The 15,117-nt window shown below is 37.5% G+C and overlaps 1 protein-coding gene across 2 annotated transcripts in view; it reads right to left on the bottom strand.

Annotated features, from left to right (window-relative positions):
* FAM169A (family with sequence similarity 169, member A) overlaps positions 1-15,117 on the bottom strand; it is an 83,189-nt gene that overhangs the window by 21,423 nt on the left and 46,649 nt on the right. For both annotated transcript variants that reach the window (XM_011959246.1, XM_011959247.1), the window contains exon 6: positions 8,156-8,335. In XM_011959246.1, coding sequence (XP_011814636.1) covers positions 8,156-8,335 — 180 coding nt within the window. The remainder of the gene's footprint in view (positions 1-8,155; positions 8,336-15,117) is intronic.

The raw sequence follows: 15,117 nt of genomic DNA, 5'->3' as shown, positions 1-15,117 counted from the left end.
AAAAAACTAGCCGGGCGAGGTGGCGGGCGCCTGTAGTCCCAGCTACTCGGGAGGGTGAGGCAGGAGAATGGCGTAAACCCGGGAGGCGGAACTTGCAGTGAGCTGAGATCCGGCCACTGCACTCCAGCCCCGGCAACAGAGCGAGACTCCGCCTCAAAAAAAATAAAAATAAAAAAATTAAAAAAATAAAATAAAATAAAAATGTGCTTCCTTTTTTTTTTTGGAGATGGAGTCTTGCTGTGTTGCCCAGGCTGGAGTGCAGTGGCGCAATCTGGGCTCACTGCAACCTCCGCCTCCTGGGTTCAAGCAATTCTCCTGCCTCAGCCTCCCCAGTAGCTGGGATTACAGGTGCCCACCGCCATGCCTGGCTAATTTTTGTAAAAAATGTGCTTTGCTTTTAAAGAAAAAAAATGATTAAATGTTACTGAGGGACACAGAAGAACTGAATAAAAAGACTGTCAGACTCAATAGTATAAAAATACCAGTTCTCACCAAATTGATCTATAAATTCCATGCAATTCCAAACAAATCCCAACACAACTTATTTTTTAATGAAACTTGACAAAACTTGATCCCAAATTCAAAAATGAAAGAACAAAGGATAAGAAAAGATTCAGTGTGTACAACTAGCATACATCAATTTAAAAACTACAAAAAAAAAAAAAGAAATAACATTCAGGTCAATTCTGAAGAAGAAAAATAAGGACAGAGACTTGTCCAAGTAGATACCAAGTATTTGAAACAAGTACCAAGTATTTGAAACCAAGTATTTAAAACCATAGTAATTGAAACAACCTAGTATTGACATAAGGATATATAAACGGACTGGGGATGGGAGGGAGAAGGAGAAGAAAGATACCAAAAAACAAACAAAAAACCCACAAATAAGTAACAAAGAAACTCCACTAGGAAAGAACCATACATACACTACAACTTGCCAAATGACAGAAAAGGCATTATATTTCAGCAAAGAATGGATAAACTATTAAAATAATTGTGCTGAAATAAAAATCCATGTAAAAAAGCAATAAAGTCAGATCCTGACCTCACATCAACATAAATTCTAAACAAATTCTAAGACCTAATGTGAAAAACAAAATGTTTAAAAGAAAACAGGAGAATACCTCTAGGACATTAGGGTCCAGATGGATTCCTTACAAAAGACACAAAAATCACAGTCCATGATGAAAAATTATGATCTATTAAGCTTTAAAACCTAATGTATCAGGACTGTACAACAGGACTTTCTGTGATGACAGACATGTCCTACTATCAGCACTGTCCAATACAGTAGCCACTAGCCACATGTGGCTACTGAGAAGCTGAACTTAAACTTATATTTAAATTGGTGACTACTGTATTGAACTCCACCATTCTACATGAAAATGATACCAGGAAGACACAGATTAGGAGACATTTAGAGTAAAACAAAGGATTAGCACTCAGAAAATATAAAGAATTTCTGAAATTGAATTCAAAAGACAATTATCCCAAAGAAAAACTGACAGAGACTATGAACACGAATTTCACACCTACTGAAATCTGAGTGGTCAATAAACAAAGATAAAGATGATAAACCTCACTAGCTGCCAAGGAAAGGTAAGATATGATTTTTACACCTGCGGGATGACAAGCACCAAGAATAAGGGAAATGGAAACACACACTCTGCTGGTGGGATAATAATTTTGCAACAGTAAAGTAGAAGAGACCTTTATGATCCAATTCTACTTCTAGGTAAAAACCCTAATTCCTTATACAGATGCTCCCTGACTTACACTGGGGTTACATTCTGATAAACCCATCATAAATTGAAAATACCACTAAGTCAAAAATGCATTCACTACACCTAACCTACCAAACATCATAGCTTAGCCTCACTTACGTTAAATGTGTTCTGAACACTTACAGTTCAGAACACAGCCTACAGCCTACAGCCTACAGCCTACAGCCTGGCAAAATCATCTAACACAAAGCCTATTTCATGATAAATTATTGAATATTTCATATACTTTATTGAATACAGTACTCTGCAGAGTATTGGTTGGTTGCCCTTGTGATAACCTGGCTGACTGGGAGTTGTGATTGGCAGCCACTGCCCAGCTTCCTAAGACAGTATCATACCACATATCATTAGCACAGGAAAAGATCAAAATTCAAATGACTGCTTCTACTGAATGAGTATCACTTTTGTACCATCATAAAATCAAAAGCCAAACCATCAGAAGTCGAGGGCCATCTGTACATATGCAAAAAACACTTATAATATTCATTACAGGACTAATTTTAAACTAGGATGACCAGACGTAACCTAAGTGTCAAACAGTAGGGAAATATATGAATAAACTGTAATATGTATGTAATAAAAATACTATATAGTATTTAAAACAAATGAATTATGGCTACTTAAATCAGTATTGATACCTCTTTTAAAAATGCTCAGTAAAAATCTGGGCCAGTAAATGAACAAAATGATGCCACAAATAAGAAGTTTAAAAAAACACTAAACAAGACTTGGGCGTGGTGGCTCACGCCTGTAATTCCAGCATTTTGGGAGGCCAAGGTTGGCAGACCACGAGGTTAGGAGTTCAAGACCAGCCTGACCAACATGGTGAAACGCCATTTCTACTAAAAATACAGAAAATTAGCTGGGTGTGGTGGCTACTCAGGAGGCTGAGGCAGGAGAATCACTTGAACCTAGGAGGAGGAGGTACAGCCACAGTGGAAAACAGTTTGGCAGTTCCTCAAAAAGTGAAACACAGAATTACTGTATGACCCACCAATTTCACCCTCAGGTATACATCAAAAGAAACGAAAGCAGAGACTCAAACAGGTGTCTGTACACCAACATTCATTGAAGCATTATTCACAATAGCCAAAAGGTAGAAACAACCTAAGTGTCCATCAGTAGATGAATGGCCAGACAAAATACGGTATATTCAAACAAAGGAATACTATCCAGCCATTAAAGTAATGGAATTTTGATACTGTATATGCTACAACATGATGGACTTCAAAAACATTATGTTTAGTGAAGTAAGCCAGACACAGAAAAACAAATATTGTATATAATTCCATTTAGATGAGGTAGCTAGCATGGGCAAATTCATAGGGACAGAAAGCAGAAAAGAGGTTACCTACCAGAAGATGGGGATAGGGGAAAAGGGGAGTTAATTGTTTAATGGGAGAAAGTTGATGTTGTGGATGATTGAAAAGTTTTGGATATAGACAGTGGTGATGGGTACAAAACACAGTGCATAAGAGCCACTGAACTGTTCACCTACAAATAAGGTATTATATATAATTTTTTACAACAAAAAGTGGTTTAAAAAACAAGAAAGCACACTAAATAATATTTTATTATGTTTACAGACATAAATATGAAACAATAAGCAGGAAAATAAACACTGACTTCAGGAGTGCAATTATCTCTGGGGAGGAAAGGAGAAAAGAGAATGGTCTTAGGGAAGAGTTCAAAGAGAACATCAATTGCTTCTTTTATTACAATCAATGAACACTGTATTTAGTTCTCTCTTAAACTAAAACAAATACAGCAAAATCTTCACATCTGTTCAATCTAGACTTGGTACGGAAATTAGGACACTAGTCTATCATTTTTTTCCCTGTGTATTTGAAAATATTTCTCATACGTTCTGGGTTTAGTTTCCAAAACTAAAAGGAAGGAAGAAGCTGGAGAAAACCAAGGCCACAAAACAAAACAAAAAGGCATGGCTAATAAACCAACTGTTGAGATAAAATAGAACACTGATAAATACTTCCAAAAGGAAAGAAAAAAGGAGAAAGAACAAATGGGACAAATAAAGGATAAATAGTAGGATGGGAGATTTAAACATTTAAATATCAAAACTTACTTGCAAAAAATGCACATGGACTAAAGAAAACATTAAGAAAATGAAAAGGACATGAGAAACAATTAACAATACACACATATAACAACTCATATCCAGGATACATTAAGAACTCATAACTCGGCTGGGTGCGGTGGTTCACGCCTATAATACCAGCACTTTGAGAGGCCGATGCGGGCAGATCACGGGGTCAGGAGATACAGACCATCCTGGCTAACACGGTGAAACCCCATCTCTACTAAAAAATACAAAAATTTAGCCAAGCGTGGTGGCAGGCGCCTGTACTCCCAGCTACCCAGGAGGCTGAGACGGGAGAATGGCATGAACCCGGGAGGCAGAGCTTGCAGTGAGCCAAGATCGTGCCACTGCACTCCAGACTGGGCGACAGAGTGAGACTCCATCGCAAATTAGAAAAAAAAACAAAAAACAAACTCATAAGTCAATAAGAAGACAAGCAATTCAATACAACATAAGCAAAAGATGTGAACACACACCTCACTTGTTCTGCTCTTTTTTAGGGTAGATGATTATCCAATAATTACATGAAGAGATACTCAAAAATCTTTAGTCTTCAGAAAAATGCAAATTGAAACCACATAATGAGTGAGATATCATTATCCACTTACTACTAGGAATGACTAAAATTAAAGAGATTGACAAAATCAAGTGTTAGTGAGTATGTAGAGCAACCAGAACTTCCACATACTTATACTAACGGGAATGCAAAATGACATAACTACTTTAGAAAATGTTTGCAACTTCTCAAAGTTAAACACAATCATAAAACCCAGTAATGACACTCTTAGGTATTCGCTCCAAACAAATGAAAACAAATGTCCATCATACAAAGACATTTTCATGCAGCTTTATTCGTAATAGCCAGGAAAGGAAAAAAACCAAATGTCTATCAACAGGCAAATAAATTGTGGAATCAAAGTGAGCAATACGCAGTAAAATAATAAGAAATTAAAAAAGGAATGAAGTACTGAGACATGCAACATCAATGAGCCTCAAAAATAAGATGCCAGATATAGAAGTTTAGATATCGCTTATTTCCATTTTTCATGAAACTCTAGAAAAATCTAAGTGGTACTGACAGAAAGCATATCAGTGCTTGCCTGGAGTGAGAGTTTGGAAGGGAAGGAAGCTGGGGGACTGGTGCACAAAGGGAACTTTTGGAAACAAAGTTATTATCTATCTAGATTGTGTCTACAGTAGCTAGGGTCCATGTTTGTCAGAAGTCATCAAAAATGTACCCTTAAAAATTGGTACATGTTATTGTATATAAATTATAACTTAATAGATATTTGCCTTTTTTTCTTTTTTTTTGAAACAGGATCTGAATCTTTCCCTGAGTCTGGAGTGCAGTGGCTCACTGCAGCCTTGAACTCCTGTACTCAAGTGATCCTCCTGCCTCAGTCTCCCGAGTAACTGAGACTACAGGCGCACACCACTAGGCCTGGCTTTTTTTTTGTCTTGCGACAGAGTCTCACTCAGTCACCCAGGATGGAGTGCAGTGGCACAATCTCGGCTCACCACAAATTCTGCCTCCCAGGCTCAAGCAAAATCTGGTGACTCGGCCTTCTGAGTAGCTGGGATTACAGACATGTGCCACCATGCCCAGCTAATTTTCGCATTTTTAATGGAGATGGAATTTCGTCATGTGGGCCAGGCTGGTCTTGAACTCCTGGCTTCAAATGATCTGCCGGCCTCAGCCTCCCAAAGTGATAAGACTTTATGGGAAGATAGAAATTAGCTGATAATCATCTGTAAATCATTTGGTATTCAATTGATCTATCATTAAAATCACAGAAGAGAGTAAGTACTAAGGGATTCTGCCTGCAGTTGATGTCTCTGCATCTATCCTCAAACTCAGTAAAGCACTAATTAGGGGGTAATGCATTTTAGGATTATCCAAGGGCACACAATGCCCATCCCACTCTCATGTATGGATTTAGACAGAAAATATGATTCAAAATGGGCATCCAATTCAGTATTTGGTTCCTGTTTTCTGGATTGCTTTTGATATTAAAGAAGGTGCGGAAAATTTGGAATAAAAATATATTCAGTGGAAATAAATGTCTACTGTTAGACTGAAATCAATAGTAAATAATACTTTAAAAGAGTTTCTAGGTTAATTACTATCCAGCATTAAATCTTACCTCATTGAGTAGTTGTGTACCTTTACACAAATGCAAAACCAAACCCACTAATGGTTTTAAATCACCACCAAGTGATATGTCCATAAAATAGAATATGGCATTGAAAATAAATGGAACTATATGAATCTATATGGATGAATCTCACAAATATAAAGATGAGTAAAGAAAGCAAACTGCAGAATTCATACAATACATATTTATAGTTTTTAAATATATAAAGTAACCTGATCTACTGTTTGAGAATACACACATATGTATTACAAGTCTAAGAAATGTATGAGAAAAATAAAGCCACGCTAGGTACAGCACTCATCCCAGGGAAGGGAAATGAGTCTAATTGGGTAGAAGTACACAGAAGGCTTCGACCATATTGGCAACAAGCCATTTCTCATGGATAGTACATGCTGACATAGTACATGAGTATTTGATATCTTATTTTTATACCTTTTTAGTTTTTTGAGATAAGCTCTCAATTTGTCACCCAGACTGGAGTGCAGTGGTACAATCTCAGCTCCCTGCAGCTTCGACCTCCTGGGCTCAAGCAATTCTCCAGCCCTTCAAGTCACCAGGACTGCAGTCCCTCAAGTCACCAGGACTACAGGCACAAGCCACCACACCCAGCTAATTTTTTATAGCAATGGGGTTTTACACCATGTTGTCCAGGCTGGTCTCGAATTCCTAAGCTCAACGATCCACCCACCTCGGGCTCCTAAAGTGCTAGGATTACAGGCATGAGCCACCATGCCCAGCCAATGCCTTACTCTTTAAACTTTTTTTTTTCAATTGAGGTGAGGTCTCACTATGTTGCCCAGACTGGTCTCAAACTCCTGGACTCAAGCAATCCTCCCACCTCATCTTTTGGAGTAACTGAGATAACAGGCATACACCACCATTCCCAGTTTCTTTATTCCTTTTTGTATGTCTGAAATTTATTTTTGTTAATTTTAAAAGCTACCATAAACAAATAACACCACCCCCCTCCCCCCGCCGACCAAAATGGTCAAAGGATCTGAACAGATTTCTCCAAAGAAGATATACAAATGACCATTAAGCACATGAAAAGATGTTCAACATCAAAGCAAAGCAAAACTATAAGATGTCCCTGCACATCCACTAGGATGCCTGCAATAACATATACAGATAATAACAAATGTTGGTGAGGACGAAGATGTGGAGAAACGGTAACCCTCGTATAACATTGCTTATGGGAATGTAAAATGGAGCAATCACTTTAGAACAAGCTGTGGTACAGCCATACAATGGAATATTATTCAGTCATAAAAAGAAATTAAATAATAATTTATGCTACAACATGAATGAACCTTAAAAACATGCTAAGTGAAAGCAGCCAGACACAAAAAGTCACACGCTGTATGATTCCATTTATATGAAAAATGTCCAGAATAAGTAAATCCACAGAGACAGAAAACAGATTAGTGGTTGCTACAGGATGAAGGGGAAATGGACAGTGACTGCTAATTGGTACAGGGTTTCTTTTTGGGGTGATAAGAATGTTCTGGAACTGCTGGCTATGATTGAACAACTATGAATATACTAAAAACCACTGAATTGTACACTTTTAACAGGACAAATATTATGGTATTTTTTGTTTTGGTTTGGTTTTTTTTTTTTTAGATGGAGTCCTGCTCTGTTACCCAGGCTGAAATGCAGTGGCATGATCTCGGCTCACTGCAATCTCTGCCTCCCGGATTCAAGCGATTCCCCTGCCTCAGCCTTCCAGGTAGCTGGGATGATAGGCACGCGCCCCATGCCTGGCTAATTGTTTATTTTTAGTAAAGACAGAGTTTCATCATGTTGGCCAGGCTAGTCTCAAACTCCTGACCTCAGGTGATCCACCCGCCTCAGCCTCCCAAAGTGCTGAGATTACAAGTGTGAGCCACTGTGTCCAGCAATTTTATGGTATACGAATTACATTTCAAGTTTTTTAAGACTACCAAAACCCCAGAGAACAAATACATAAGGGCATATTTGCAAAATTAAGTTCTAGAGAGCCAAAGGTTCCAAATTTATGTGATACTGATACATACACATTTACAGTATTCTGGAGAAACAAGTCAGAAGTGACACAAAGACAAGATTATCATTTTTTAACTTAGTCCATTTACCTGTGTACATGAGAGAAGACAGCGGATACCGCAAGCCAAGTGCATCTTCTGTAAAGGAATCAACAAAGTCCTCCAGCATGTGAAGCCCAAAATCTTTACCTCTGCATTTCTTTCTTAGAAACATTGTATCAAGAACTGGCAGTTGGTAACTTTGGGTAAGAAAAGAGGCACATATGCTTCCTGCAGTAATAAGAACAGAAACCCAATAATTTTTCACATTAAATATATATATATATACATTTAGTGACATGAGTTAAAAGTCTTTCTAAAAATGTTTAATTTTTTTCCCGTATCAAACAATGTTAAATAATAAATGTTATAAAGTGTTTTTCAGCTACTATTAGACATTATAATGTATACATGTAATAATGAAAGGAGTGATGTATTTTATGTTTGCTAATAGTATCATCAAACATAGGACAAACAGCTCAGTACCATATTCTAAAATACATACTTCATTATATGTATTATATATACCATCACTGTCTATAGACTTAAGCAACTTTAAAACTCATCAACTATTGAAATTTCAAATTTGAAGAGTATTTCAAGCCTATCATTCCAACCTTAGTACCTGGATATCCTTTTTTTTTTTTTCTTTGAGGATGTCTCTGATCTGCATTTTATTTCATTTTTTTAAACATTCATATTTTCCCTCTACATTGTTCCTAATGAGTACCAATTCATTTTTATCTACTTGATGATAGTAAAGAAGTGAATTAGTTCTCCAATTTTTTAAGGACTGTAGATAGGGACGAATTGGAAACATTTGTCTTAGACATGGATATAATTTCCTGTAGATACAATGCTAAATACATTTTGTATGTTTAAAGTTAAACAGGAGAAATAATTTGTAGTGTCTATATATCTCTCTCCTTATTAAACAGCCATGCTGATGTGTCTTTTAAGAACCCTGCTCTATATCTGGGTTTTGACCATTCCAATACATGTATTAACTCCTTTAATATATCAAGGTAGTTTACAAGTTGAGGGAACGTGGTGGTGTGTCATACTTCCTGTTAATAGTAGAACTCATAGTTATCCGTCATTATTCTATCATTTTTGCCTCAAATAAAATAATCTATTATTCTCAGTTTATTCATACGATGTTGGATAACTCCAATAATGTAGTTCAAGCAAGAAACAAAATGTCAAATAAACACCTCACAAATTGTCTTACCAATCATATCATTTAATGAGTCGATCAATATAACAACTTTTCTTCAGTTCAACCAAGTGATCTGAATTATTTATGACTGAATTGGATTACTTACGTAACCTTCCGGAACAATCTCAGAGACTACCAACTAATTTAAATTTAGAATAGGTAATGCATATGGTAATATACTTACATCTTTTTATTTTCTTTTTTCTTTTTTTTTTTTTTTGAGATGAAATTTCACTCTTGTTGCCCAGGCTGGAGTGCAATGGTGCGCTTTTTGTCTCACTGCAACCTCCACCTCCTGAATTCAAGCAATTCTCCTGCCTCAGCCTCCCAAGCACCTAGGATTACAGGCTCCCGCCACTACACCCAGCTAATTTTTGTATTTTTAGTAGAGACAGGTTTCACCATGTTGACTAGGCTGGTCTTGAACTCCTGACCTCAGGTGATCAGCCCCGCCTTGGCCTCCCAAAGTGCTAGCGTGAGCCACTGCACCCAGTCAATATACTTAGATTTTAACTGCTGACAGTTAGGCTATATCTAAGGGTCTAGATTTCTTGTATGAATCTAACAAGTAATCTTGTCAGAGGTGTTTGAATCAGCACAACTCCATCTTAAACAGGAGCTGGGTAAAATGAGGCTGAGACCTACCGGGCTGCATTCCCAGATAGTTAAGGCATTCAAAGTCACAGGATGAGACAGGAGGTTGGCACAAGATGCAGGTCATATACACCTTGCTGATAAAACAGGTTGCAGTAAAGAAGCTGGCTAAAATTCACCAAAACCAAGATGGCAATGAGAGTGACCTCTCTGGTCGTCCTCACTGCTACACTCCCATTAGCACCATGACAGTTTACAAATGCCATGGCAACATCAGGAAGTTACCCAATATGGTCTGAAAAGGGGAGGCATGACTAATCCACCCCTTGTTTAGCATATCATCAAGAAATAATCATAAAAATGGGCAACCAGCAGCCCTTGGGGCGGCTTTGTCTGTAAAGTAGCCATTCTTTTATTCCTTTACTTTCCGAATAAACTTGCTTTCACTTTACTCTATGGACTCGCCCTGAATTCCTTCTTGTGCAAGACCCAAAAACCCTCTCTTGGACCCCTTTCTGGTAACAGTGTCATTAACAAGCTAACGCAATCATTATGTTTTTAATACCTTGAAACTGAGGGGTTTTCATAGTAACAACAGTAGTCATCACAAAATTAAGAGACATTACTTTATAAGTAGTAGTAATCAAGTTTGAAGTACAAAGCAAAAATGAATGAGAAGAGAAAGCACTGTCTAGTTCTAGTTCTCAATACAAAGTCTGAGGATCTACGGTTGTTCATTACTCTGCATGTTTCAGGCTCCTTACAAAAGAATACTACTTATATGCAGAAAGTTTCTCATAAATTGATTTTTTTTTTCTATTTTCACAGAAACATTCCTTCTAGTAGAGAAAAGGGAAATTCCAGCATCTCAGACTAGTGTTAAAACGGCCAGTTTGTGGAACAAGCAATGCGTTCACAAAGTTTAAATGTCTTCTACTATTTACTTGCCATGTACATGTTCCTTTCAGAAAATCAGAAAATCATGCAGTTCTCTTCCTTCTCCTACACTGTGCATATTAATACTTCTGCTCTCCAGGGTCTGACTCATACAAATGCAATCAAATAAAGAGCAGAAAAACTTTCCATATTATCAGGGACTTTTAAGATCCACCAAAAGCTGTGGATTTACCTAGTAAAGCAAAAACTATAACCTGTTGTCTTAGGTAAAGTTTTCATTAAATTTACTAGCTCAGATTACATTTATAATTTAGCACTGCACATGTTAGATTGCTTATATTCCTCAAAATTCCATATTTAGCCTTCTCTTTTCTATGTGCTCTGAGTATTGTTATTCACCCCCAGCCCTTCTGCCATTTATCCAAATGCTGGTGACTACTAATGCCTATCTTTAACCTCTGTAAAGCATGAGACTTCAAAATCAAGAATGAAAGAGCTTATCTGAATGTAAATAAAACAAAAGCTACTTGATCATCTCAATAGCTGCAGAAAAAGCATTTGACAAAACGCAACCTTTCATGACAAAAAAATACTCAACTTCCTCAAATACAGGGCATCTACAAAAAAAAAAACACACAATCAGCATGATAATGGTGAACCACCAGGCATTTCCTCCTACGATCAGGAAAAAGACAAGGATATTTACTCTCACCACTTGCATTTTGACATTGTACTAGAGGATCTAGTCAGAATAATTAGGCAAGAAAAAGAAAGAAAAGGCATTCAATATCAGGAAGCTAAATGCAAAACAGTCTTTATTTGCAGGTAACATGACCTTATATATAGAAAATTCTAAGGAATCCACTTAAAAAAAAAAAAGAAACCATTAAAACTAATAAGTTCAGCAAGGTTGCAGGATACAAGATCAATATATAAAAATATTTGTATTTCTATACATTAGCAATGAACAATCCAAAAAATGGAATTAAGAAAACAATTCATAATAGCATCAAAAAATAAATTTAACAAAAGACATGCAAAGCTTGTAAAATAGAGAGTACAAACACTGTTAAAAGAAATTAGAGAACACCTAAACTAAATGGAAAGACATCTCATGTTCACGGATCTAAAAACTTAATATTGCTAAGATGTCAGTATTTCCCAAAACAACCTACAGACTCAAAATCCTAGCGAACTGTTTTGCAAAAATTGTCAAATTCATCCCAAACACATACGAAAAAAAGGAGCCCAAATAGCCAAACTAATCTTGACAAAGAACTAGGTGGAGTAGGTTTTGGGGCTGTCTATGCAAAATCTGATTATAAATGGTTTATTGGGCCAGGCGCAGTGGCTCACGCCTGTAATCCCAGCACTCTGGGAGGCAGAAGCGAGTGGATACCCTGACATCAGGAGTTTGAGACCACCCTGACAAGCATGGTGAAACCCCACCTCTACTAAAAAATACAAAAATTAGCTGGGTGTGGTGGCAAGTGCCTGTAATCCCAGCTACTTGGGAGGCTGAGGCAGCAGAATTATTTGAACCCAGGAGGCAGAGGTTCCTTGAATCGCATACAAATTTTAACTGCAAATGGATTCTAAACCTAAATATAAGATCTAAAACTATTAAAATTCTTAGAAGAAAACACAGGTGCGGAACACTTTTACACTGTTGGTGGGATTGTAAACTAGTTCAACCATTATGGAAAACAGTATGGCAATTCCTCAAGGATCTAGAACTAGATGTACCATATGACCCAACCATCCCACTACTGGGTATATACCCAAAGGATTATAAATCATGCTGCTATAAAGACACATGCACACGTATGTTTATTGCGGCACTATTCACAATAGCGAAGACTTGGAATCAACCCAAATGTCCATCTGTGACAGACTGGATTAAGAAAATGTGGCACATATACACCATGGAATACTATGCAGCCATAAAAAAGGATGAGTTTGCGTCCTTTGTAGGGACATGGATGCAGCTGGAAACCATCATTCTTAGCAAACTATCACAAGAACAGAAAACCAAACACCGCATGTTCTCACTCATAGGTGGGAACTGAACAATGAGATCATTTGGACTCGGGAAGGGGAACATCACACACTGGGGCCTATCATGGGGAGGGGGGAGGGGGGAGGGATTGCATTGGGAGTTATACATGATATAAATGATGAATTGATGGGTGCTGACGAGTTGATGGGTGCAGCACACCAACATGGCACAAGTATACATAATGTAACAAACCTGCACGTTATGCACATGTACCCTAGAACTTAAAGTATAATAAAATAAATAAATAAATAAATAAAAAAGAAAACACAGGTGCAAGCCTTTGTCACCTTGGGTTAGGCAGAGCCTTCTTAGATATAAAACCAAAAGCACAAGAGACAAAAGAAAAACTAGATACATTAGACCTCATCAAAATTAAGAACTTCTGGGCTTCGAAGAACACCATCAAGAAAGTAAGACAACTCACAGAATGGGAGAAAACATTTCCAAAGTAACAAGGGTCTTGTATCTAACATGTATCAAGGGCTCTTACAACTCAAAAAGAAAAAGACAACCCAGACTGAAACTAGATTAGCGGTTTTAAGGGACTGTGGGGGGTAAGGGAAACGGGAAGTGACTACCAGTTAGTACAGGACTTCTTTCTGAGGTGATGAAAATGTTCAGGAATTAGATAGTGGTGATAGCTGTGTAAATATACGAATATACTAAAAGTGACTGAATTCCACACTCTAAAAAAGTTAATTATATGGTCTATGAATTATAACTGGAAGAATCTCAAATTGTGCTGAAAGAACCCAGACCCCACCCCTGCCACCCAACTGCCAGAAAAAGTATATACTGTATGTCCTTATTTATATAAAATCCTAGAAAAAGCAAGCTCATCTACACTAACAGGCAGCAAAGTGTTTCCTCGGGAACAAACGGGAGGGAGGAAGAGATTACAAAAGGGCATAGATAAACTTAAGATTACAGATATGTTTATTATCTTGATTGTGGTGATGGTTTCACAGTTATATATATGTATGTCAAAGCACAATTTTAAACTTTAAATATGGGCAGGTTTCTGTATGTCAGTTATACCACAATAAAGCTGGGGAAAATGTTTTTAAAACAACCCAATTAAAAAGGGCAAACGATGGCTAGGCACAGTGGCCCACACCTGTGATCTCAACACTTTGGGAGGCCAAGACAGGTGGATCACCTGTGGTCAGGAATTCAAGACCAGCCTGGCCAACATGGCAAAACCTTGTCTCTACTAAAAATACAATAATTAGCTGGGCATGGTGGCGCACACCTATAACCCCAGCTACTCAAGAGGCTGAGGCAGGAGAATCACTTGAACCCAGGAGGCACAGGTTACAGTGAGCTGAGATTACACCACTGCACTCCAGCCTAGGTGACAGAGCAAGACTAGTCTCAAAGTAAAAAGAAGGCAAATCATTTGAAATATTTCTATTCAAAGAAGATATACAAATGGCCAATAAGTATGCGAAAAGCTGCTCAACATTCTTAGCCGCTAGGAAAACACAAATCAAAATTACAATGGCACTTCACACCTGCTAGGTAAACTATAATCAACATGACAAACAGCAAGTGCTGGCTAAGATGTGGAGAAACTGCAAACTCATACATTGCTAGTGGGATTGTAACAAGGTACAGTCGCTATGAAAGAATAGTTTGGCAGTTTCTCAAAAGGGGAAACAGAGTTAGTTACCATATGACCCAGCAATTCCACAACTATATACACACTCTAGGAGGTGTGAAGACATGTCCAAACAACAACTTGTATACAAATGTTCATATCAGCATTATTCAAAATAGCAACAAGACAAAAAACAGAAACAACCCCAAACTGTTATTCATCAACTGATGAATAATAAAGTTGGTATATCTATACAAGGTAGTATTTGGTCATAAAAAGGAATAAAGTGCTGATACACGCTACAATATGAATAAAACTTAAAACGTTATGCTAAGCAAAAGATGCCAGACACAAAAATTCACATATTACACGATTCCATTTATGTAAAATAGATTAGTGGTTGTTGAGGGTTGGGGCCTAGAAGTGGGGAGGAAATGGGGAAAGACTGTTAATGAGTAGAGTTTCTTTAGTGGAGGGATGAAAATTATCTAAAACTAGCTGTGGTAACAGTTGTATAATTCTGTGAATGTATTTTTAAAAACTGAAATGTATCTTTTTTTTTTTTTGAGGCAGAGTCTCACTCTGTTGCCCAGGCTGGAGTGCACTGGCGCCATCTTGTCTCAATGCAAACTCCCTCTCCTGGG

Source organism: Colobus angolensis, unplaced genomic scaffold (assembly GCF_000951035.1).
Source record: "Colobus angolensis palliatus isolate OR3802 unplaced genomic scaffold, Cang.pa_1.0 Scaffold49, whole genome shotgun sequence".
NCBI lineage: Eukaryota > Metazoa > Chordata > Mammalia > Primates > Cercopithecidae > Colobus > Colobus angolensis.
This window is presented reverse-complemented; position numbering and strand designations above follow the sequence as displayed.